This window comes from Agelaius tricolor, unplaced genomic scaffold (assembly GCF_023055355.1).
Source record: "Agelaius tricolor isolate 1412-34295 unplaced genomic scaffold, bAgeTri1.0.p SCAF_5, whole genome shotgun sequence".
Classification (NCBI taxonomy): domain Eukaryota; kingdom Metazoa; phylum Chordata; class Aves; order Passeriformes; family Icteridae; genus Agelaius; species Agelaius tricolor.
The window spans coordinates 51861510-51887142 of NW_027269265.1; the positions used below are offsets into that span (position 1 = coordinate 51861510).

Here is a 25633-nt window from a genome sequence, read left to right on the forward strand (position 1 = left end):
GCTTGTGAAATCAATGGGAATCTTTTCATACAACTTGGGGGGGATCACATGAATATTTTAGCAGACAGTGCTGCAACAGTCTTCACCCATGTGAGCTCTCCTGCTGACAAATATCTCCAGCAAAGACAACAGAGCAAAAATTTGATGAAAAAACTGATGGGTCTTATGTTTCTCTACAAAAGAGTTAGGAATACATTTGGTACACATGCACATAACCATTATTTGGGGCCATGACTTAATTCATTAACATATTTGGCAATTCCTCTGGTTAAAAAACAGTTTCCACTTGTAATATTTAATCTTAATGAGGAGGTTAGCCCTGAAGTCAGGCTTTCTAAGCTATTTTTCTAGGGCAAACTGCATTTTAATACAGTATCCTTAAAAGAGTATCTTTAGCTCTCTAAGTCTGTATTGGTATATACTTTTCCACATACCTAAGATGTGACTTTTTTGGGAACACAGAAATTTAAAGAAGAAATTACCATTTTTACAGTACAGTTTTCCATTTGACGGCCCAATACACAAAGCCTTAAGTTTGAATACTGTTTTACCTCTTACATCAATGTACCTTTTTATTACAACTTACTTTATCAAAGTTTTGCATCTGTTCTCTGTTTGTAAACCAGGATTCCTTGTCCTGACTGGGCTGAATGACAAACACTTCATAATCTGCAAACATTTGTGTGAAGCGGTTGGCAAAAACTTCCCGAATCTGAATGTTCAGCTGGTAAATCTTGAATTCTTCTTCATCACACTGGATTTTAAGATCCTTTTTGCTACTGGTCTCTTCTCGTACCTCCAGCTGAAAAAGTAAGTAGAAACACAAATAATTTGTATTGATGCTTTGTCAGGTATTCCAGGCATACAACATTTTCATCTGCCATTCAGTTGCTACTCTTCAAGTCAACATTTCAATAAAGAAAAATAATTACTGTAAAGGGAAAAATCAAAAAAATGCAGACAGAAACCTTTGCCTAGAAAATTTCTCATAATAAACCAAAACTTACTTTAGTACCGTCTGCATTGGATATGTTTTAAATTTAAAAAGCATAAATAACAACCATATACATGTCCACAGACTTACCTTTCTCTTACCCTTCAATCACCTGCATAAGCTTCTCAGAGGTTCTTACTACCCCTAAAAACTTGCATATTAGGCAAATCTATATCTGGTGTCAAACAACTCCAGGTGTAGAGCTGCTAAACACATACCAGCTTTCCAATGAAGTCAGAAATGCACAGTAATAAGAAGCTGTGCATGGCTAGCACCCAACTGCCTGTAGCCTAGCAGTGTAATCACAATTAGCAGTGTAAATCACAATTCCCCACTACACAACTCAGAGTAATCTTTAAGAAAAGGCATTTTCAGTTAAGATGTGGGCTAAAATGTATCAAAAAAACAATACAATTAAGATATTCAATTCATAGGGGGGAAAAGAATTACCAACAATGGAAGTCTTCACTCCATTCACAAAAGCTAAAAAAGCTCCCAGTTCTTTCAGGTAGTATATTTTTTGCACAAAGGGGTGTGTTTTGGTTTTTGTTTCACAATTCTAATCACTCAAAAAATCCAATCAGGATCACCAAGTGCATGTCCACTTACTGGGAATCAGACACTCATAAACTCTACAACATTAACCAGAAAAAAGCATCACAGTAACCTCATGGCCAATATATTACACATAAGCAAAAAAATATATATTCTAGACAGAATGTATAAGGTATCTATAGAAACCAAGACTGGATGCAAACTTCAGCATTATCTAGATGCCAATTTTAGCCACTTAATTCATTAAATAGTGGCGCCAATATAGAATAAATCTTAAAACCAAGAATAAAAAAGGCAAAGTGCGATTTTTAAACACATTATCTTGGTAAGAAACACTTGGTGGATTGCAAAGATTTTCCCAGATGCTGCAGGGTTAAATCCCATTCCCTTCCTCCCCTAAGCTTGTCCTTGTCTCTACAGGTGCTCACAAGGTTTGAGAACATGAAGGAACAGAAAGTTCCTTCTAGTGAAGACAGACACACAGCATCTTTGGACCATGACTTCAGCCCATCTGCCACTGCAGGACCAGAGAAAGTACAGTTCATTTCATATCTTACCTTTTCCAGACTCACACCTGTTCTTTTAACAAGTGCTTGGAGTCTTGCAATAGTCTCATTTTCTTTTAGCAGCTCATAGGAATTCAGAGGTGATCCTGCTATGTTGCCATTTCTTTTATCAGAAACCAGGTCACATGCTCTGAGGCTCTTCATCTTTGAGGCACTTTCACTGCAGTGCAGGTTTCCCTCAGGTGGAATTCCAAAAGCCATCAGAATCTCTGAAATCTCCTGAATGAACTCAAGTTTATTTGGAAACTGGGGTAGATCTTCTGGCAGCTCAATGAAATGGTTGTCCACATCCACAAAGCACAGGTTAGCCTGGGATTTAATTTAGAACAGGACACCATTACAGCATCACTAAGCACATTATTAATCTTTGGCATTTGTGCTTATTTAAAGATTCAAATACATTTGCATTTGTTTGGATATTTTGTAAAACAGAGTTGCCACAACAATAATTAAACTGGTTGGTTGGCTTTGAAGAATGTAACACAAGACTTACATTTCCAGGTCTTTTAAGGAGGTAACTGAGAAAGAAGACCAATTTTACAGACATTTACTATGTACAAAATAGATTATAACATAAATTAGGTACAAATGTGTGATTTTTCATACATGTACAGCTAAATTTCAAGTACAGGATAGATGCAATTCTATTATATACATGTTTGTATGTAAGCAGGTGACTGCCTGTTGTTTAGCTTATCAGTGCATTTCTCTAAAAGATTTAGCAAATTTCAATCTAAAAGGTGTGCTGATACTGCAGAAGTGCAATGAAGTTATCTTCTCTTTTTCTGTAAGGAACAAAAGGCAATTGCCTGAACTAAGGCAATTGTTTGAATAAGCAAGTTTGTTTCCAAGGGGAAAAATGAAATGAACTAGTTTCCATTCTGTATTTCTGTTCCAATCTCCAACTCATTTACCACCAAAAAACACCAAGGTGAGGAAAAAAAAAAAAAAAAAGAAAAACCACCTATGTGGCTTCCACAGCAAGAACAAAAGAAGCTTTGCATCTTTCAAGGTTTACCTCACTCTTTATTTGGCAAGGAGGGAGGTTCCCCTTTTGGCTTCTGCATTGCAAAATCAAATGGGTTCAAGACATTACATAACTACACACATCAGAGCAAGAACCCCAGTCATGTGTGAAACCTGCCTGGAAAGTTAAGAATAGAGAAGTAACTTTGCTCTTCTGTGGAAACATTTCAGTTTCTCTTCACTGCAGAATCATCATGGACTGTCTCTGTTCTGTTTAACCTTCACCATACAAAATATTTCACTCAGATTGTGGGGTACTTCCAACCTAACTGCATGGCATCATTCTAGGAGCCATCCCTGAATTCAGGCCTCACTACAGCTTGGCAGCAAAAACACTTTTCAGGTCTATGAGAACTGGCATATCTCCAGTTACTCCCTGTGATTCAGTAAGTGCAGGAGGATGGAAGCACCACCACAATTTAATTGGAAATAAATAATTAGAAGATATCAACCTCCCATGGAATGAATGGTGAATGATCCCAGAAATCAGAGCTACAAGGAGTTCTGGTAGGAATTTCTGTGGGACTGACCATAGGTAGACTAGAATAAGCTGTGCCTGACAAGACCTGTTCCTTCAAGTAAACTTATGAAAATATACATTTAGTACTTGTGACAGGTTTCTATAGAACAGAGGCTGTCAACTCTCCTTAAAACACAAATATCTTATTGAGCTTCAACATTGAAACTGAAAAAGAATTCTTAAAGCAGAATTCCACTGGACATATTACACTAGGTTGTACAGAGCTAGTCCAGTTCATGCCCTGCTACAATATAACCCATAGTTACAAAGGAAAGCATAAATCCAGATCTCTATTTCCTAATGTTCTAACATTTCAACATGGAGATTGATTTCTTATGCTCAAAGGAAAGCATATAAAACAATTTGATATCTCTTGTATAGATCCTTTACTGGAAATTAAATCACAAATTTAATTAGGTGTTGCAAAGGAATTCAAGGTCAATAAAGAGAATTAACACATTGATTCTCCAACAGTTTCTAGTGCATCTTAGAAAGTTTTTATGCAGGGCAGGTGTGATTGCTGAAATTCCCCTAATACCAGCACTGCTCCAAGGCAGCATCTGAAGCAAGCACCTCAACTGAGGAGCTTCAAGGCTCTCACTGTACCCATGGTTCTGTGACAATCAGAAGTCAAATCAGCTGGTATTTGTCAGAAACACTGTAAGCATTTCAAGACAGGAGAGAAATAAAGCTTTGAAACCAGGCACAATGCCTACCAATCAGTGCTGAGGGAGAAACAAAAAGCATTGAATTTGCCTCAAGCAGTCTGCAAAATGGCAAGACAGACTCAATAAGAAACTCTTCAACCAGTTTAATTGTATTACTTCCTTTTACAACTTTCTTTAATTGATGCCATTCAACTTTGCTTCCTTTTTGGATCAGATTCTGAAGAAAACATCACTCTTGCTTAATAAGCTTGGTTGTAGCCACAAAGCACTTGGCCAAAAAGAAATCAAACATTAACCTTACCCATGTAGAAATCCTAATCCTCACACTGAAATTAAACTCCTTGCTAATGGAAGAAAAAGCCAAATTCATTGTTTGCTAAAATTGCTTATAAATATCTGGGCTAACACCTGGTTAATTCTTCCAATATGTGATTTTCCCTTCTGCAGGGCTCCTCTCTAAGAGCAATACACACAGTTTAAATACTCTGAGCTCCTAACAATGATTGCTTATCATGCAGCTTGTAATTACATTTTCCAGAAACTGGCCTATATGGAAGCATTTTTTAAAAAGTCAGTGTGCAGCAATACTCTAAATAGAGTGTAAAGAATATTTTCAGGGACACTCTGTAGTTACCCAGTGCCTGGTAAATAACATATAAGATAGAGGACTATCCATAAGCAAAGATTCCATAAGTGACTTTAGCCTCTCTGAACTCAGGGAAGCTGAGGTCATCCTCAAGAATTGCACACAAACTTCTGAAAAGGCCATGCTCCTCAGGGAACAGAAATGGCAAAAACATCTCCATGCACAAGCCCTTCAAGAGGTACCAAACCAGCATTCTTCTGTGAAAATGAAATCTGAAGTAATCAGTGACAGACACCAGAGCAGTCAATCTCGCTATGCTGCCACACTGTAGATCCAACAGAATGGAATACAGTAAGGAGAGAGGGCTCCCCTGCTTAAAAAGTAAGAAAAATTACAAGGCACTTATTATTTATGAAATCATGGTCATGCAAAGCATTTTGCATGCTAGGAACTGGGCAAGTACACAAAGCAGAAAAACAGAGGAGTTCTTTGGCCACAAGGCTTTAGTTATTTTGTTTCTGGGGGCAGCATGGCTGAGTGGGTTGTAAATAGCTGACAGTTCTCTACATGCATACAGTTTATTATTTTACTCACACAAAACTAAAATGATATAAAGAAAAGATACTTGGCAACATGTGTAAGTAGAGATTTAATTGAAAGAGGATCCTTAAGTTAGGTACTTGGTATTTCAGGTCTCTAGAACAGTCATATTCTTTTATTTCTTGCTTACACATCAGTTTTCTGATCAAAGGAAACCCCAAAACAGTTAAACATCACTTCAGTTCAATAGCAGCCTGCCACAGGAGAGGACACATTACATCATCTATATAAAAGGTTCTCCTGGGACATGACACTAAGGAACAAGGATGTCACATCCTAACTTAAAAACCTGTCCTTCCCACAAACTTTTAGCATTCCAAGTAACAGGGTGTCCAGGTGAAAGCCTTACAAACCTTAGAAATGTGAATCTAAGCAAATCAGTGTTTGTGTGCCTGGTGCCAATGCCTGGTTCCCTGAAGCCAACAGCACCACTTTCCATGGCCTTAATGGGGTCTGGAGCACACCCATCCATCCCAAAAGCAAAAGACAACTGCAATTCTTTAGTCTGACCTGAGGTACCATAAGGGCCAAAGCCCCACACAGATCTAGCAGGGCCTGCATCAAGCTCTCATCCTTCCTTTCAGCTCTGCTCAAAGGCACAGAAGGAAATTATTCAGCTTCTGCTCCAATACAGCACTGAGAGACTGAAGCCCACTGATCTCCAGCCTGTATCACCTTTGGGCATTTGGCCCTCACCTTGCAAACACCCCCCAGTGCCCCCAGCACACAGAGAACATGGATGTGCAGCTGTGTGCACACATGGCTGACTTGGGGCAAGGTCTCCAGAGGGCCTCCCATCTGCAGGATGCTCCTGGGCTGTCACAGACGTGTTTTATGAAAAATCCTTAGGACTTTTTCTCCTGAGAAGCTGAGAGGCCTCAGAAGCAAAATGTAAACAATGATTATGTGCTGCTGTGGAATGCAACAGGTGCATCTGGGATTGGTCTCATAAAGTTGTTTCTAATTAATGGCCAATCACAGTCAGCTGGCTTGGACTCTCAGAATCAGGAGCTTTTGTTATCATTCCTTTTCTATTCTTAGCTGGCCTTCTGATGAAATCCTTTCTTCTATTCTTTTAGTATAGTTTTAATATAATATATATCATAAAATAATAAATCAAGCCTTCTAAAACATGGAGTCAACATTCTCATCTCTTGCCTCATCCTGGGACTCCTGTGAACACCACCATAATGTGCCACTCCTGTAAGCCAGTGGGCACCTTCTGCACTTATTGTCAGCACTGCCAGCCCAGAATTTGGGAGTGAGAACAGCTTACAGCCCAAAGCCACTGTAGCCTTCAGAAACTCCTCAGGTGGCTGCTCACACTGCAGTACAAGAAAATAAAAAACTGAGGCTTGCCAAGAAATTTGCAGTATTATCAAGGATCAAACCAGCAGCACATAGCCTAAGAATGCATACAAAGCAGTGATTATCTTTCAATAATTATCTTGGTCTAATGTGTTAGCATCAGAAGAAAAAAGGCTTTTCAGGAGACCTTTCTTATCTTTTGAAACAACATACAAAAATAAAAACCCACAGAATTTCTTCAGGTTTAGCACGGAATCATCCTTTTAATGGCTGAAATAAAAACACTGAGAAATATATATAATCTGCCTTATACTAGCAGAGAAAATGCATTTTAGGTTTTAAAGTCTTTCAACTTTTCTGACAGGAAAAGCTATTGCCCAAGACCCTTGGGATCACTTCATTAAAAATAGGCTTTTTAATGAGGTACTACTTTGATTTCACCAGTGCTGGAAACTCAGCATTGCTTATTTCCACTGAAAATGATTTCAATTTCTACCATTCTCCTAAATTAGAGTGGTGAGATACACATGAAAATCCTGCTGCACGAAATGGTTTAACTTGCTTGTTAAAAATGTATTTCTGTAGCACTGCAGAAGTTTCTTTAGAAGGAAATGCAAACACACATCAAAAAACCCAATCTTAGTTCAGTACTTGCTAGGTTTGTGATCTGTGAGGAAGCTGCTAAAACCACTTTTATTGATGAGTTTCACTGATAAACAAAGCACACTTTTTTTATTGATGAGTTTCACTGATAAACAGAGCACCCCATTCTGGCACAGCTTTTCCCATGCCCTCCCTTCCCTTCTGGGTTCCTCACAAGCCCCTGGTGCAGCTGCCAGGGAAACCACCAGGATGCTCCTGCACACACAGAGCCCTCAGCAAAGCAGCAGCACCTGTGAGAACAAGCATTCTGCTGCTGGCATCCACAAGAAACTCAACGCACACCAAACCTCAGCATTTCCTGGTTTCACTGGGCTACAGAGTCAGCTCTGCAGGTCATTGCTGGTCTTCAATGAATTCTCCATCAGGGACTGCTCTGATGTACCCAAAGGATAACCTAAAATTGTACTAACACAACTTTTTTGTTGGAGATTTTAATCATCATCTGCTACAAGCATCAACTTCTAGGATACAGCTGGATTTCCATGCTCACATGGTAAAGCATCCCCTGGAAACACCAGATGTGACCCAAATATGGGAGGCTGCCACCAAAACAAGCTTTAAGGCATATGTGTGCAAGACTTAGACCAAACCAAACCTAACTGACGTGGGACAGACAGCATTCTCACATTATTAGCCTAAAAACACTTTGAGCAAGACAAACTAGTCCTTTTAAAACTTCATTATAAAACCACAATGAAGAAGTCTATGGTGACACTGAGGTATCCATGCTGTGCTAGACAGCAATATTATTTTCTTCCACAATGCCCTTCAACTGAGAAGCACTAACTAGATTTTCTCTCAAAGCTCACCTCTCTGGCCCCTGCTTAAATCTGATATTGCTTTCTTTTACAGCAGCTGTCCCACACATCCACATAAATAGATTAGGAACACAGATGCAGCTTAGGCAGTTTCAAGACAAAGAAAAAAAATTTTTTTGCAGAACTCAGAATAAATTACAAGACAGAACAGCTCTTTGTATACCCTTTGTGACAAGTGAGGAAAATTCTGATGTCAGAAGCCTAGAGGAGCTCCTCATATAACCCTGATGAGTTCATAAAGGTTGACATGCATTCCAAACTTCAGAGATAAACAATGCTAAATATATTAATAGCCCCTCTGATAGTGATGATAAATTTGTCTCTATTGAAGTATAAATAATGGAATCCATATGTCCTCTTCTACTGTTCTACAACAACACATTATTCATGTTCCTTGGCAGTTTTTGTTTGCTGTTCTATGGGGGCTTGTTTGGGTTTCTTTCTTGGTTAGCTGGGCTTTTTAAAGCAAACTCCCTACGATGAAAACCTCAATAATAGTGAGCTCCTGTTCTTCCTAGTCTACTTAACCCCTTGAATAAACAAATCTCTTGGTCCAGGATAACTTTTTAGTATTTCCTAAGAGAATGGAGTCTCCAGTCCGTTTCTATGCCACAGCTCCATCTCCAGCCTGCAATGCAAAGGATTCAACAGCTCACAAGAAACCTTACCCAGCAGTGACTACCAACGGGATTTCTCAGACTAGCTCAAACTCATTGTGCACAAAGTTTTAAGAGCTCACTCTTCAAATAAAAAGAGAAAAGCTGGAACTTCACAAGGACAAGGAAGTCTCACAGCAAATTCCACCACATGGGCATGTTGCTGCTGCTTTCTGCCTTGTCAGTCCTCCCCTTACAGACAATTCTCATCTCTGTAAGATACTAGCAAAAATCTACTCCTCCACCTTCACATAAAAGGCTACCTGTAAAACAAATGTACATTGAGGTGTCAGATCACTTTTTAATAGTACTTGGATTTCATTTCAAACATCTAAAAATAGATTACCTGCCTTACTTTAAACCTCCAAAATAACCTGATAAATCCCTTCCAAAAACTATTTATCTTTTAAATAACTGAAATGTCTATTTGAAATTAAAATATGTTTATTTAGTTGAAAGTATTACAGTGATTTTAAAATGAGGAAGCCCTTTACAAAAGGAGGACAGTCTTTTAGAAGCTTGTAGTAACAGTGAAAACATGCATGGTGCATATTAACATGCATATCCACACATGCATTTTATTTCATCAGCTATTCTCTCTAAAAAGTGTACTAACCATATTAATTAGGCCTGTCAGTACAGCCAAAATTCTGAAAAAATAGTAAACCAAAGCAATAGACTGTTGTTTTTATGGCAAGAACATACAATATTCTGTTATTAATTATGCCAGTGGAAAATAAAAAAAAAAGAGCAAGACAATGAAGAAATCAAGAGATTAAACACTTGAGTTTTCATAGAAAAAAAAAAAACAGTTTGAAAAAAAAAAAGTTTTACTTCAAACTTGCCAGGAAAAACAAATGAAAACTACCAGCATATGGATTTGAGAAAAAGAGCAATGTTGGCATGGAGACCAGACTGGAGGTTCACAAAAATATCTTGTCTTTAATTTCACGCAGCTTTTCTAAAAAGGAAGGGTTTTTTTGTGTCAAGCTATGCTGCAGCACTGCCTGATAATGAAAACAAAAACCACCATCACCACAAAACCCTGGGCCTGCCACGCTTCTGCTTTCCCAGAAATGCAAATGGCAATAGAAGAAAACCCAGAATCAGAGAAAAAGGCAGAGAATCCTACCAGGGCCTCTAAGTAGGGTGTTCCCCATGATTTCCACAGTTCCACCCCTTAAAAGTTACACCTACAAGTAAGCAGGGGTCAGACATTTCCTCTGCTGCCCTGGGTAGTGCCTTGATCCTCCCAAGCAGCCCTTACACTCTCTGGGCACATCCCCAAGGATGCTGTGAACTGAACAGGGGGATCAAATAAACAAGGACAATCCCTAGGCAGGCTGAAGGCAGTGCCAGCCCCAAGGAGGAGTTGCAGGAGCTGTACAGAGCATTTCCTTCTCCCTGACCAGGGCTGCTGCTCCCAGGGCTCCTCAGCAGCACCCCAATCAGCAGCAGTGGCCCAGGGACACGCTGACATTGTGCTGCACGCTGAAGCTGGCACTCCAGGAGAAAATCTGAAATGGTTCTGTGCACACATCTGGCAGGCTGGGTCCATGCAAGCCAACCCCAGGAGAGAAGTCCAGGGTAGGGAAATCCAGCCTAAGCCCACACAGCAGGAACCAGCCCAGTGCTGATGCCAGCTGAGCTCTTCTCACTCACCACCACAACCTTTTGGCCACAGCTGGGGAATTCACACTGCACTTCCCAGCATTACAAGGCTAATTTTCCAGCACAAAAATGGTCTCTCTGTAACCCCAGTACATCAGTTCCTGTAAAATTACAGTTGAATTCTATCAGAGCAGAAAATCTCAAAAGCAGGGCTTTATCTTTTTCACCAAATTTTTGTCAGCATCTCTAAGAAACAAAGGCCTATCCCAAATCAGAGCCAGCAAGAACTTGGCAATGGCTGTACAGTTAGCACCTGTGTTTTGGATCATTTCTCACTTCCCTCATAGTCATGGACAGTATTTAATCAATCAAGACAAGCTCCTCTCACCTCTTGAGGAAGTTCCAGCTTAGACCTATCATCCAGTCCATTAGAGTGCAAGCCCATGAGGTAAGGGACAGGAGCATCTAGAAAATGAAGGAGGGATGCTGGAAGGATAGGAACATACACATGCTGCCACTGAAATGGAAACATTAGTGCTGTGATGGTCTCTGCCACTGTCATCAGCCTCTGATAATCTGAAAAACATCAAGAAAATTAAAATTTTTTTCACAAATACTTTTAAGTAAATCAATTTAAATTAAAGAAATGAGAAGTTGCTTGAAAACAGAAACCACAAAACCCAGTGCTAGCTGAGTGGCATCATAATGAAAACCCAGACCTGCACACCCAGCACATTTTGCTGAAACAACAAAGAGAGCTCAACCCAAAGTAGGTCATTCTACAAGTCATATGGAAATGAGCAAACTAACCCTTAATGCATGCTAAGTCACTTTCTGCTACCTATACCAGGGTCACCAGGAGCACCAGTCTGAACACAGAAGCAATATTGTAATCAGCTAAGAAACACATTCAGAAATAATTTCTTTTCTCTGTGCTCAGGGCTTTCTATGGAAGCCTTGGATGAAACCCAAGGCATCTGGTATCTCTCAGATAAACATTTTTTCAAAGAGTGTTTAAATGTCCATAAAGCATGCTGTATAGCAGCCAACCCAACAGTGTGACTGAAATAACTATGCAGAAAATGAAAAGGATCAGCTTTGTTTAGCCTTTGCAATGCACAACCAAAGCCTCAGTTCAATGTAAAAACAACTCATGTCCTCCTAGAACTTAGCAGCAGTGTTAAAATACCTGTGCAACACACTGAGACATCTTTTTATGTAGCACTGGTGGCTACAGAAGTTCACACTGCTGAGCAAACATTGCATCCCCTTCATCTGTAACTACAGAGTCATCTCCAAGGGGTTTTGAAATCCCATAAAGGGGGAGGCAGCACCAGATGTGTGTTCCAATACAGCTGCTGAAACATCCCAACTGCCTTCCAGCTGCCAGGCTGGAAAGGGTATAGAACACTCACACAACTAGGGCAATTCCTGCCTTCTGTCAGGCTATAAATACAGCACAAACTGGAGACACAGGATGCCTTTTCATGATACTGCAACAACATCCAGCTCCAGCCAGGAAAGTGGAGGGAATACAAGGAAGAGAAAAAGTCAGTAACCTTCCTATGTGAGTATTAAGGTGTGGGGGATGCCTGGTCTTCACCTTTCACACAACTACAGACACTGTGAAACTGAAAAAGACACCTGAATGGGCAGGCTCAGCTGCTGAGGTTTCTGAAGCTGTTGCACACAGTCACAGAGGGCAGATGGAAACTGCAAGAATAACATTTGTTCTAAACACTCTGGAGAAAGATTCAGCTTAACTGAGCACTTCCCAAGTTGATGGCTTTGATTCTATCTTTGGGCCAGCCTCCACTCAAGACTTCAGACAGCAGAAAAAAGAAAGGCCAATAAATTCAATTCTTGGCATTCATGATTTATTTTGTCTGGGGAAAAAGTTGCAGAGTTTGGGATCTGCAAAGAGCCCCACAACCTAAGAGGAACTCAGCACAGATTTTGCTAACATCACCCATAATTCTGCAATTTAGGTTTTTGATTTTTAATCTTCACATCAAGCAGTGTTGGTAAAAAAGGTTATTGATGGAACTACCTGTCACAGCAGACCTGCCATGAAGGACCCTTCAACCAGAACAGGTGAGAACAGCTTAAACAGGTTAAAGCTTTTGCCAAAGGCTTATTTGGAGTGAAATACCAATGAACATCACAGCAACACTCCCCTACTCTGCCTGGACACCAGCTTCTGCCTGCACACCTACATGTGGGTTTGCAGCTTTAATCACAGCCTGACTGCAAAGAAGTGATGAATTAATGATAAGCTTTGGGAAGAGGAAGATTCTATTCCATACCCTATTTTCTTCACTTTTTAAAGGACCTTTAAATGTACCCATAGATACACAAACATTGCAGCTGGTTTGTATTCAGCTTGTTTATCTGGAAGTACAAGTCTTAAAATAGAAGCAGTGTTTTCCTACTACACAAAACCCCCTGTCTGATCCTGCTGGATAATTTAAATACAACTTCTCCCTTTGTCATTAGGCTAACTTTAGTATCAGCCTTCCCCATTAATTATACAGTAACATCAATAGGTCAGAATTTCTATCCAGTGGGCAGCCACCTCCTGCCAGGGAGCTCTGCAAAAGCAGCTCTCTGATCCTGGGATACCCACATGGCTTAAACCACTCCCAAAGATTTGGCCTGCCCAGCTGCAGCCTGCAAGTAACAGTGGCTGCATTCTGCTATTGGCAAAAGGCAAGGACAAAGGCAAGAAGCATGAAAATATAAACCAAAATAACTCCTATGTTTTCATAAGTTATACCTACCCAGAGAGGGTATGGAGAGAGTTTTGGGTTTAAAGAAGCAAGCAGCACAATTCTTGTACCAAAGAATTAGAGAAGATTTAAAAACAACAACAACAAAAAGATTACAAGAGTGAACAAGTGTTTCAGCAGTGCTGTTGCTCTTGTCCTTGAAATCAGAATGTGCTTTTTCTGGAGTCAATGACATGATCTTTTGGCCTAGTATTGTACACAAGCACTAGTGGGGAAATAATGACATATGACTAGGGCACTGTTAGATGGGAAAGTGCTTAACTGATCACTGGGCAAGGAAAAGAAAATCCACTACTTTTTTTAATATGGCCACTTAAGAACACAGAAAAAGCATGATTTGTTATTCTAACCAACTGCTGTAAATAAAATACATTATCTCTTAAAGTGTGTATGAGAAGTTACACAATAATATTTATCTGTAGAAGATTTAAAAAATAAAAGAATAAATAGAGAGGTCCTGTGCCTGGAAAAAGAGGAACAGGATGGGAAGAAGCTGGCAGCTCTAGAAACCATAATTCCACCTCCCCGTTTTCACATTCTACCAGAGAGAAGTCTGTCAAGTGCCCACAGAAATCCTCTGACTCAGCCAAATTTAAAACAATTATACCATCACATTTTGGAACACTTTTTCCTTTTAATCTTCCTACTTCATGGATCACAATGAAATGCTGTTGTATTTGTCAAGTCACTCACAAGGCACATCAAAAAGCCCTGTAGCTGCAGTAAGAGCCAGCTGTGGTTAGCAGAAGCAGTGGGGTGCAGTATCTCCTGTTGTGTGTCTGATAGAGGGAAAGGTTCCTCAATGCTGGAGGCATAACCAGACTGTCCTATGCAAGAGATCAGAGCTAGGCAGCACAGAGTAATACTGCAAAGACATTAATACCTTAAATCTCCAGAATGAACATTATTTTAAACAAATGAACAAAGATGAGGAGGAGAGATTCAAAGGCAGAGCAGAAAGAAACCCTTATTTGTACTGTAACATGGCAGCAGACAGCTGCCACCCAGAAAATAAAACTGTCCTAGAGCACAGTCTGTGGCAGCAGTGCATTACATTTCTCCATTTTTTGTTTCTAGCTGTTTAGAAAAATTACCTCCAAGCAGATTTCACAGCTGTCTTAACTCAGTACACACTTTTCAGAAGAGCTCTAGGTGCTCTCTGAGATAAGGAATAAGTCTATTTCACAGTTACAAGAGCAACATCAATTGCAGGAATGCAAACCAGCTCCCACAGAGTATCTGGCAAGGGCACTTCCCACAGGCCTCCAGCACCACTGACTATTTCCAGAGTTCCTCAGCACTAGCAGCATCCTCAAATTCCTCCCTCTCTGGCACTTCTCCAAATGGTAGACAGGTCTCTCAACAGGACAATCCAATTGAGGCATTCATTCCCTGCACTTGGCTTCCAGCAATCCAAAATACACAAGGCTCTGCCAGCATAGTGGGACAAAAGAAGAATTTCCAGAAGCATCAAGTCAGAAACATGTCAAAGGAATCTTAAACCAAAACACTTTTACTGCCAAGTGAAGTTACTCCTACTCCAAGGACTGACTGAAACTTAAAACACTAAAATAATTTGTTTCCAAAAGGATTGCACTTGGCAACAAATTCAGAGAGACATATAATTATGAAAAGGTTTGGGTTGAAAGGGACCTCAAGATGATCTAGTTCCACCAGACCTCCAAGAGGTTTGGGGTTTGGTTTTTATTTTGGTGGTCTTTCATTATTTTGTGTGTGTTTGTTTTTGGGGTATTTTTCCAAGTAAATCTTACAAATCTGCTGATCCTGACATGTACTGTTCTAAATCTAAATCCACTCAATGAGTATCATAATCTCACCTGACCCAGGAGAACAAGAAATTTCTCAGTCACCTCAGCTGTCTTGGGTTGAACAAACTCACAGGACATTTAAAAACTCAGTATTTATATTCTGAAGCACAACCTAGACTCACAGTGGTGTGCATGCAAGAACATGAAAAAGCCTTTACAAAGTAAAGCAATCCCTGATTCCACTTAGAACTGAGTGCACAATCACCTGTAGCTCCATTCAATATTTCCTGCTTTACAAACAGCAAAAAACAGATGTTACTCAACCTGAAGATGTTACTCAATACTGAAGAAAGAGGAGAATATATTAGCACCATATTCCAGTTGAAAAGAATAACAGAGGCAAACAAACAAAAACTCAAGAAAACAGAACAAAAAAGCAGAGAGATTAAATCCCTCAGCAAGTCCTTAAGAGAAGCTATGTTTAAAAAGAAACAATTGCCTGCTATTACTGAGAAGGCACTGCTGCAGCCAGTTCACCAAGCCTGAGGCTCAGAAGACAGCAAACAATTCACTAAAATTATTTTTCTACTCAAGGAAGACTTTTCAACCAAAAACTAAAATGAGAACTTGACAGAGAGATGAGACACCTCCGTAAAATGTACAACACAGCCCAGCTCAGCCCAAGCTTGGGGTGAGGCAGGGAAACAGTGGGCAGAAAGTGTCCTAACTGATCCCTCATCCCTCTGAACTCCAAATGTCTGAGCCAGCAAACAAGAAACTCAAGTGTTCCAGGGCTATTTTAAGCCTCTTTAATTAGCCACTGATCAGACACCTGGAAAGGACCCAAGACAGAAAGCTGAACCTATTAAAAGGGCTTGGAAAGAGAAGCCAGAATCCAGCAGGCTAGCCCCGAAGTGAGCTGAGCTCCAGCCTGGAACAACAGAGCACTCACAAGGGGATGCCTGGAGGCAGCTCCAGGAGCACTGCTCCCACATGGTGATGGACACATGGAGCTGCCAACCCTCCACAGGAACCTCAGACACCTCCACAGGCCAACAGCACCACACCTTTCTTCATGAAGGGTGCTCGTGTTCGAATCCTCCACTGGTGGGACACAGGTATCCACAGAAACTCTCCCTGAATCTCAAACATAGCAATGCCTAATCCATTTCAGGGGAAACCACAAAAGAAACTTGACTGCTAGACAAATATTTCAAGATTTGCTATGAATTTGTTTTTTAAATCCAAGAGAGTAACCACTACAGAGTTCAGTAAGTTTTTTTGACTGCATCTGAATTACTGTGCAGCTTTTCTCTTGCAGTTCACAGTGTCTATAAAATGATACAACTGTAATTTAACACCCTGATGCATTACAGACTTTTAATCACCCTATTGTACACACAGATCCATCCTTGGCTTTAGTCTATGCACAGATCTTAACACACAACATAAAATCTGTATTTCATGCTTGGAGAAGGCTACTGATAAATGTAGGTAATATTTTGTAAATAGTTGCTGTGTTCTACGTATTTCAGTTACAGCTCAAGGGAAGTAAGCACTGAAAACAAATTTCAGTAACCATGGACTAGCCCTGAATTTGTCTTGGGATCTCTTAGGCTTCCTAACCATTACTATAAAGTAGTGTTCAAAATGCAGGCTGTCTGCTTAAACCACACCATTCTGAATGGGTGAGTTTGGACTAATGTTAGTCAGCTTGGGCCAAAAAAAAAAAAGTACAGAAATTATCTTTTGGCATAATTCCACATAGTCTGTGTTAGAGCAACAGGATGTGGAGTAAGAAGGCCAGCATCCACAAATTTCAACACAGAAAATAGATCCCACTCCCACACTACTCACTAATTGATAAACATGCTATTTCAGCTCAGTTGCTGCCCATCCTCTTCAAAGCAAGCTTCAGCTCTGTGCCTTCAGAGCTGTAACTGTTTCAAGGCCTTCATGGAGATTTGGGATTTGAGCTCAGTCAGAACTTATCTTTCAAAGTAAAAACTAAAATGTGACTTTGGGTACTCCAAGAGAAAACTGTATTTGCATGATTAACTCTTCTTCAGAACCAAAGGTATACATAATTGACTGTGTATTGTTTCAGAATGCATGGCTAGCTCTGCAGAGATAGCAGGGAATTCAGCTGAGCAGCTAGACAGGAACACGGAAAGGCAAACTGCTCTATCCAGTAGCACAGTTCCAGAGCCAATAATAAAGGGGTCAGCCAAACCACAAATAGAGGAGATTATGTGAAAAGCCAGTTTTAAGTTTAGGTGTCTAACAGCAGGAGCCAATGCAACACTCTCCTTACAGTGCTTTTCTTTACCTGAAGACCTGCAGACAGATCAGTCAGACTGCAACAGCATGCTCATGCCACTTTAATGCAGCTATTCTGCTGTTTGTGGTGCTTTTAGCATTCAAGACACAGCAAGATCTTGTGCCAATACAAGATAAGAAAACAAAACCCAAGTACTCACGCTGTGAATAAAGCAGTATCTGAAACTCCAAAAGGGCACAGGTAAAGAGTTGAACCACATTTTCTACTCCAAGCAATTCAAAAACTTCTTTAACAGGAAAATCAAACAATGGTAGTTCATTGGTGCTTGGCCTCTGGCAGATAATTGGTCCATAAACACCTGAAAACTTCAATGACCTTCCTGCTGGAGGAAGAGGAACCTCATAGAGAATATTGTAGATGTAGCTTTCTAAAGGTAGCGGCGGTGGCTGAGGTGAAGTCACTGCTTGGTGAAGCTGTTCTAGAACTTTCTTACAAGCTTTCATGAAAGACATTGGAGTAATCAGACAAATGCACTTGGAGACATAGAGAGTGTCTCTGCTGATGTCATAGGAGTTAAATCTCTGTAGCTTTGAGACAGAGGTGCCATTGAGGTCCCCAGTGCTGCTGCAGCTCTCCTTGTCATTGGTGGGAGGGCTGTGAAGAATGTCATACTCAGCATTGTGCATATGATACAGGGTCTGCATTGCACTGCAGATCTGTTTGCTAGTGACTTCCTCAAAAAACGTGAGGGAAAATCCAAATGTCCGCGAGCCATCTTCACGGGTAATAATGAAGGAGTGGAACTGAGGTTCTCTGGAATCTGCTTGTGTCTTGAAAGCAAGCCCTTTAGGCATACACAGCTACAAAAAAGGGGAAGGGGAGACAATATCCATTAAAAAACACTTTTCTCTCCCCCTGCCTGCAGAAGCATTGGTGAAAATGGGATTTAAAATCCACATGCTGCCATCGCATTTCACTTTAAATTCTATTAAGTGTTACATTTCTGCACAATACAGTGATATGGGTCTAAATCAGAAAAACAAAAGGAATTTATCCAAAGGCCTGCATGCAATTTCTATTGAAACTTATTACTATTTTGTTACCAGCCTCATATTTTTTTATGAATAAAATAATAAAATTCAAACCCACATAAAGGAAAGTACTTTTCTGGTCACCAAGACCAGAAACCTGACAGAGAAAATATTTTATCTAAATTAAGATACACCACATTATATTAAATGGAAAAATCATGCAGAAAAAAAGATTCATTGATTGCAGGCTAATTTATTTCTCTACTAATTCTCTAGAATGTAACAAAAAAATTAACCCAAAACCCATGAAGTGATACTGACCATTCCCACTGCATCCTGGTCAAAAGGGTTCCATTCAACATTCTCAGGATAGCGAGCAAGAACTTTGGATTTAAATGTGCGTCTTAACGGAGTCTGTTCAAAGTTTTCCCCTGCAGATGAAAGAAAAACACACAAGTAAATATTTCATTCCCTTTTTGAGCAAAAACAAGGCCAAAAAGCAGGACATCAGCAGGTAGACTCGAGGGTAAGTGAATTAAGGACACATTCCTTTTAAGAGAAACAGAAAATGCAGACAGTTGGTTAGCATATAGTCAGACTGCAGATATTAGCAAGGATTAGCTTTGTAACACTTCTGTGTTGCTGAGTATCTGTGCTTTTCCTTAAGTGTGGCAATCTTGAGATTGTGGTCATGACAGCAATTCTCTAAGCCACTCTTCAGATATTTCAGATTCTTGTTAAAACACAACGAAGGCTTCAGTTTCAGTGCAATGTTGTTACTGAAGAAAAGCACAAATAGACAAAATGCAAAGATGATGCAACTTTTAGATAGACATACAAGTGACATCATGAGATCTCTTAATTTCATTTTCAAGGCTCAGGAAAAAAGATAACCACCATCTATTGCAAGAAGTTAGCTGTGAAGGAAGAGTCTAGAAGGTTAGAAGGTCAAGAACCACATAAATGTCCATGAAGATAGAGCATCAGATGAACAAAGTGCTTTTTTTTTGCCCCACACTTTTTCCTTTACCTTCTGTTGCACTTGAAATGAAACGGCTGCCACCATCTCGGGTTTTAGAGGCCTGTATATACTGGCATAAAGCTATATAACAAATAAAAACAACACTGCATTATACATTTCATACTGTTGATCATGATCACGTCGCTGACACACACCAGTAAAAAACATACAAATATCCGGAATTAGCATGCAGGACAGTCTACTTCCCTAATATGCTTTTTCTACAAATACAACTTATACAAATTTCTCATTTTACCTACAAATTTCTAGAAGGAGATGATCAGTATGTAAGAGAAGCTCACTGTTCCTGTACACACAACCTGAACACTGATGCAGTAGGAACAAGCTGCTTGTGAAACTAAAGTGTCACATTTTTAACTACAAAATATTTCCAAAGAGCAGATGATGAAACTGACCCCAAGGACAAGACCATTTCAAGGCCTTTAGAAGTGTATGAATTTAAGTGGCATGGTCCAGCTTTCCACAGGTGCTATCCATAGATTAGATTGGCTGAAAGTCTTGTGTAGAAGCTCTTAAATTTCCTCTAGAGCAATGACAGCTCATTGTGATAGCACAGAACTTTCTGCAGTAAATAGTCTGAGTGTGAGCAGTTGCTTTAAAAAAACAAAAATGTACAACTGTGTATCTTAAAATAAGCTTAGCTATATTACTAGAATGCAATTAGCTAAATAAGCATGCAGCTGTTGACAGCTGCACTAACAATCAGGCACAATTGCATGAAATCATATGCTTTAAATAAATGGAACTATTTCAGCAACACCTGCAAAAGAGAAAACACACTCCAACTCCTCTCTTGTTTTCTTACATGCAGCAATTACAAGGCAATAGAAATTGATTTCAGAATTGGTTGGGTTTGTTTTGGACGTCTAGAGTAATATTTAAAGTTCAATTTCAAAGCCAAGTGAGAATCTTTATTTGGCACAACACTTACTTGCACTAAGTAGCCATAGACAGAGATCTTGCAGCACTGTCTCTGCACAATACTGAACCTAACAAACGCATTACACCAAAGAGAATTTCCAGTGAATGCTTAACGAGTCCTTTGACAGCTGAGAAGCCTGGTAACTGAGGATTTTCTTGAAGTCTAAATATTATCTCAGACAGGGAACTTACCCTGAATCAGGACCTAGGACAGGTCTCACAATACCCAAAATATTCACACCTATTTTGCTAATTCTCTGGGTTTTAGCACTGAAATTGAAGGAGGCATTGCTTTCATTATTTGTCTGAAAAATCAACAGCTCAGCTAATTTTCATACAAAACCACACAGCTACATTATTTATTAATCTGTTCAACCATATCATTCAATAATATCATTCTTCAGAAAGAAAAAAAAATGCATATGTGGGAAAATCTGAAACAAGTAGAAAGAGGAATAGTTAGGAATAACCAGGACACAACTTCACTGAAATATAACCACCTTATGAAAGAGTAGAGCTAAAGACAGAAAAGATAACAGCATTTCCGCAGCTAACACAACCATAAAAGATGAAAATAAGCATTTAAAGAAACTTTCAGTCTCCCAGAAAGAAAAATGGACATAATGCCACATCTCTACTGACACAAACATCCACTCAAGTGAAGTCAGTCCTCTGTAAAAAGCTTTTAAAAGTATGTCAGGAGATTTAACACACCTACTGTTTTCTATATTTACATCTGTGCAGATGATGTAATGTCAACTTTTAGATAATTGAGGAAAAACCTCAGACATGTACTAAGCTGTTTTGTTCCTTGGCTGGCTTTTTTTTATCTTCCACATACGTAGAGGAGAGAAAATACACGAAGGCCAAATTTTCTCCCGAACTTGGAAACCACACAGCACAATCACTGAGTTCACCCTTGTGCAAGGCTATACATTTGAAATTAAAAAGGAAGATCTGTGATTTGAAAACCTTTTCATTAAGAGTAGTAACACTGCAAAATACATGATGCTGCCGGTTCCTTATGATTAAGAAAAATCCCAAACCCTAACAAACACTGAATGGATATTTACCTATTTAAAGAAGCCTTGCACCATCTCCTCCCAAGAGACATTCTCACCAACACACTCTTAAATTTTTTAGAGCTGGAGTCTGTCTGTAATTTAATGAAAGGACTAAAATTGATTTCTGGAAACCACTGAGTCCTGATTCAGACAGAAACATAAGGAGCCCTGTCAGGCCTTGCTGCCATCCATCAAGGCACTCAGCTGTTGCACAGACACAGCAGCACCCTGCTCTCCCCTCCCTCTGCTCTCCAGGCTGCCCTGCTGGAATACTGCTGCCAGCTCTGTAGGATGCTCCTCTCCCCTTCCAGAGCAGCACAGTCTCCCATCCCCAGCCAGCTCTTTTGGGAGAGCCTTCATGCTTGAAATACCACAAACTACTGGACCATGCTGGCTCCCAAAGATACTGGTTCAAACAAGGCAGGGAACGTCAAGGGACAGCTCAGCGATGTTGGAAAGTTCAGCCCAGGTGATCTGTCCAACTCCAGGACACTGGACACTCTATTTTCTGGCCATTACAAGTAAAGGGAACCTGAGCACCACTATTTCCTTTTCCTGGGCTCCCCCTTCCCTCTTCTCTAGTGGTTGTCACTAGACAGCCATCAGCAGTGGGGAGGGGGAAAATCCACAAACAATACTGACTTACATCCAGAGGCAAAAAGCAATTGACCCTGAATTTCTACATTTATGATCAGCCTCAAACAGAGACACCCTGGTACAGCAAAGATCCAACTGCAGCACCTCTCCAGCAGCAAAAATAACTCAAGGTTTTGAGATCTGTCTCTGTGTGAATTACAGAGTGACAGAATTAAAAGGATATTCTGAGCTGGAAGGGACCCACAAGGATCACTGAGTCCAATTCTTAAGTAACAGGAATCAAGCCACAGCCTTCATGTTATTAGCACCATGCTCTAACCAACTGAGCTAATCTTGGTTTCCTTCAGTTAGTGGATTTATTCAGGAATAATTGAAATGACTTTGATAAAAAGAGTGAAGAGCAATTTTAGCAAATGCAAGAGACCAACCCACCAGAAGAAATGGACAGTTGTATTCTACAACTAAGGAAATGAAGGCACAAGAGGAAATAAACTGATAAAGATATGATGTATCCCATAAGTTGAGCTAGAGAGCAAGTCCCCACACTTAACAACTACCAAAGGAGTGCTATCCTCACATCATGTTTTTCACAAGGTTTCTCTCCCTTAGAAGAAATGGCTAGAAAGTACTTTCCTTATCCAAGTTATAGTAAAGAGGTCCTTAGAAATTATTTATCTAAAAATAATTTCTTTCTGTTATACACGTTCCATGCAAAAGGAAAACTTTGGAGGTTTTTAATGGAACACAGTATTGCCTGCTGAAGACTAAAGAGGTCTTTCAAACACCATTGATGTTCTTCACATACACATTTGTCACTCAGGTGTTTGTTATATCAGAGGAAAAGCTCTACAAAAATCAAGATGCAAAATGTCCCACACACTGCAAAGTTGCAACTACCTTGGACTTAAATCAGAATCAATGATCAAACAGCTACAACTATAAGATTATTTGTCAAGAAATGTCAAACAACATACAAAATCCATAAACACCCAGCAATACTTCAGGAAGTTTCAGGCCAACATCAAACCTTCAAAACAGTAAGAATCCCACTGCATTTTGCAATGTAAACAATATCATGAAAGCATAGAGAAATAGAATTTCACCAGGCACAGTACAAATGTATAAGCACCAGTTTAGTGCAGCCCTGGCACTGCACCCAGCAGGGGAATGACAGTGAAACAGAGCATCTCAGAATTTCTTTGTAATTGGAAAAAAACCTGCTCCCTGTGTCATCCCACTCAAAATAGGATCAGTGAAAAAACATGGATTAAAAATAAACAAATAGAGAATAAAGAAATGGTTAACAAAGATGAACATTTCACTAATCCAGTTCAGCCACACAAACAGCTTAATTAGCTCATGGTGATTCCCCAGAACAGGAGGGAAGCAGAAAGTAAACCACAGACACAGAGGCAGTGAAACTGGTGAGCTGAAGTTCTAATACCTGCTAGCTCCTGAAGCCAGCCCTCCTCCTGAGGCCCAGCTCAATACCTGCTGGCTCCTGCCATGCCACATAATAAATAGATTTTTCAACACCAGCAACCATCACCCAGCTCTGGTAATGCTCTTTGCTTCCTCTCCCATTTTTCACGCTTTACCAACCCTCCCCATTAAACATGATAGATCCCTGCTGCCCTGGAGATGGCTGAGCACCTGCCTGCCCAGGGGTGGTGGTGAATAATTCCTCTTTTGCTTTACCTATTAAGCTGTTTTTACCCTGACCTGAGAGTTTTCCCACTTTCAGACTTCTGATTCGCTCACCCATTCCACAGGAGGGGAGCGAGAGGCTGTGCGGGGCTGCCTTAAACCACACCACCGTGTAATTTGAGAAGACATGCATGAAAGACTTGAGCTATTGGAGTCAGCTTGCTTATCAAAAGGGAAGTCACCAGCTAGACACAGCCTCTGAGGAAATCTCCTTAGCTGAGGGATGGCCAAGGCTGCAGGCTTGGCCTGGCTCTTCCTGGGCAGGCAGAGCTCAGCTGAGAGCAGGCTCAGACCACAGAGGGGGACACTCAGCACCAAGAGGATTAAATCCCACATCAGAGGCAGGTAATTCTCCAACACCTCCATCTCACTTCTTTTCAGTAAACTGAACCTGAGGGACTGAATTGTGTGCATAAAGCAAACTACAAACCTGCTCAGGATGACCAGAGAGTTGAAACACATTACATTTATTTGGAAGATCCAGCTCAAACAATCCAGCTCCCCTTTTCACTGCTGCATGGCAGCTCACACCACTGCTCCAACAGCCACCTAATACTGTTTGCAATGTATGGAACCATGATGGGCTTTCAGTTCCAACTTCATTTACACCACCTGAAATTATGCTGGCCTACATATCTGTAATTTGGACTTTGCAATTACCAGCACATTAGAGCAGCTAATGCATGCACTGCAAGTATCCTACGCTGAGCTAACAAGTACACCTAATTTTATCAGTCCCTTCCTGAGTCACCTAACACTGAACATGAGCCACATCACCACAGAGATTTGCAGGGTATGCTGGAAACCTCCCTGGCTCTCAGTTCTTTTTCTCCCCCTTCTTACCTGTGTTACTTCTCTTGCTGCTCCACCTGTGAGCAGTGGACAGCAGTGTATGTGTCTTGGTCTGATGAGAATTAGGACTTAGCAAGTGATGGAGTCTCCAACCTAGGCAGGAAGCATTTCTTTCCAAGTGTCATGCATCAATCTGCAGGAAGCTATCCATATCAATGGATATGACGTTTTTGTAAGATTATAACAAGGAAAAAAAAGAGTTCCATAAACTAAAATTAAAACATTCAATTCAAAACCTGCAAATGCCATCTACCAAGCTTTCCACAGCTTTGAGCGGGAATAAAAAGAATGAACTCTGAAGGTCTAATTTTAGCTCTTTGCTGATTTACCCAGAGAAAAATATGATTCACTGCCTTCTGTATTCCTCTTCAGGAAAAGAAAGGGGGGGAACAAGGGTCTTCCCAATAAAGTAATAAGAAAAATGGTTAGGTTACACAACTTGCAGATTCACCTACTTATGACCTTGCATAGATGTGACATGTTTCCACATGCATTGCTTACAAATCTCTAATGCAAATTTCCAAGAAAACTTGTACATGATTCTAACAATTCAAATTTCCCTGCTGACTAGCTTGCTTCTATGTAAGAATGTTTTTAACCCTGCATTTTTTGTCTTCAATATCTCAAATCGTTCTTCTCTGTAAATCCTGCATTGCCATGAAAAGTTTCCATTACATAATAGAACAGTGCCTTAAGTTGTCCTTAATGAGAAAGGGAAAACTTGTTCAAAAAAAAAAGCCAAGGATGCTTTGCAAATAAAGCCTTTTTAAAACTGAGTCATGGCCTTTTGAAAATGCTGTCAATTTACCATTTGGCTTTAATATTTAGAAGGTGACTGCAGTGCTACAACTCTAAAACTTATGCAAGACTAAGAACTGTACAGGAACTTCTCCCTGCATCTCAGCTAGGAAAAACATCTTTGAACAGCTATCTCAGACGTAGACCAGCTCAATTTTCCCTCTATGACAACAGAGAGCAAGTCAGAAGAGGTTACCTTAGTTACCAGAAA

At 40.1% G+C, this 25633-nt stretch overlaps 1 protein-coding gene across 4 annotated transcripts in view; it reads right to left on the reverse strand.

The window, feature by feature from the left end:
• DENND5A (DENN domain containing 5A) overlaps window positions 1-25633 on the reverse strand; it is a 62877-nt gene that overhangs the window by 24454 nt on the left and 12790 nt on the right. For 2 of the 4 annotated variants that reach the window (XM_071427947.1, XM_071427949.1), the window contains exons 2-7: window positions 19472-19543; window positions 18763-18872; window positions 17610-18270; window positions 10960-11147; window positions 2107-2424; window positions 587-802 (exon numbers count right to left, since the gene is read on the reverse strand). In XM_071427947.1, coding sequence (XP_071284048.1) covers window positions 587-802; window positions 2107-2424; window positions 10960-11147; window positions 17610-18270; window positions 18763-18872; window positions 19472-19543 — 1565 coding nt within the window. The remainder of the gene's footprint in view (window positions 1-586; window positions 803-2106; window positions 2425-10959; window positions 11148-17609; window positions 18271-18762; window positions 18873-19471; window positions 19544-25633) is intronic. The other 2 variants (XM_071427948.1, XM_071427950.1) reach the window with 1 other exon arrangement.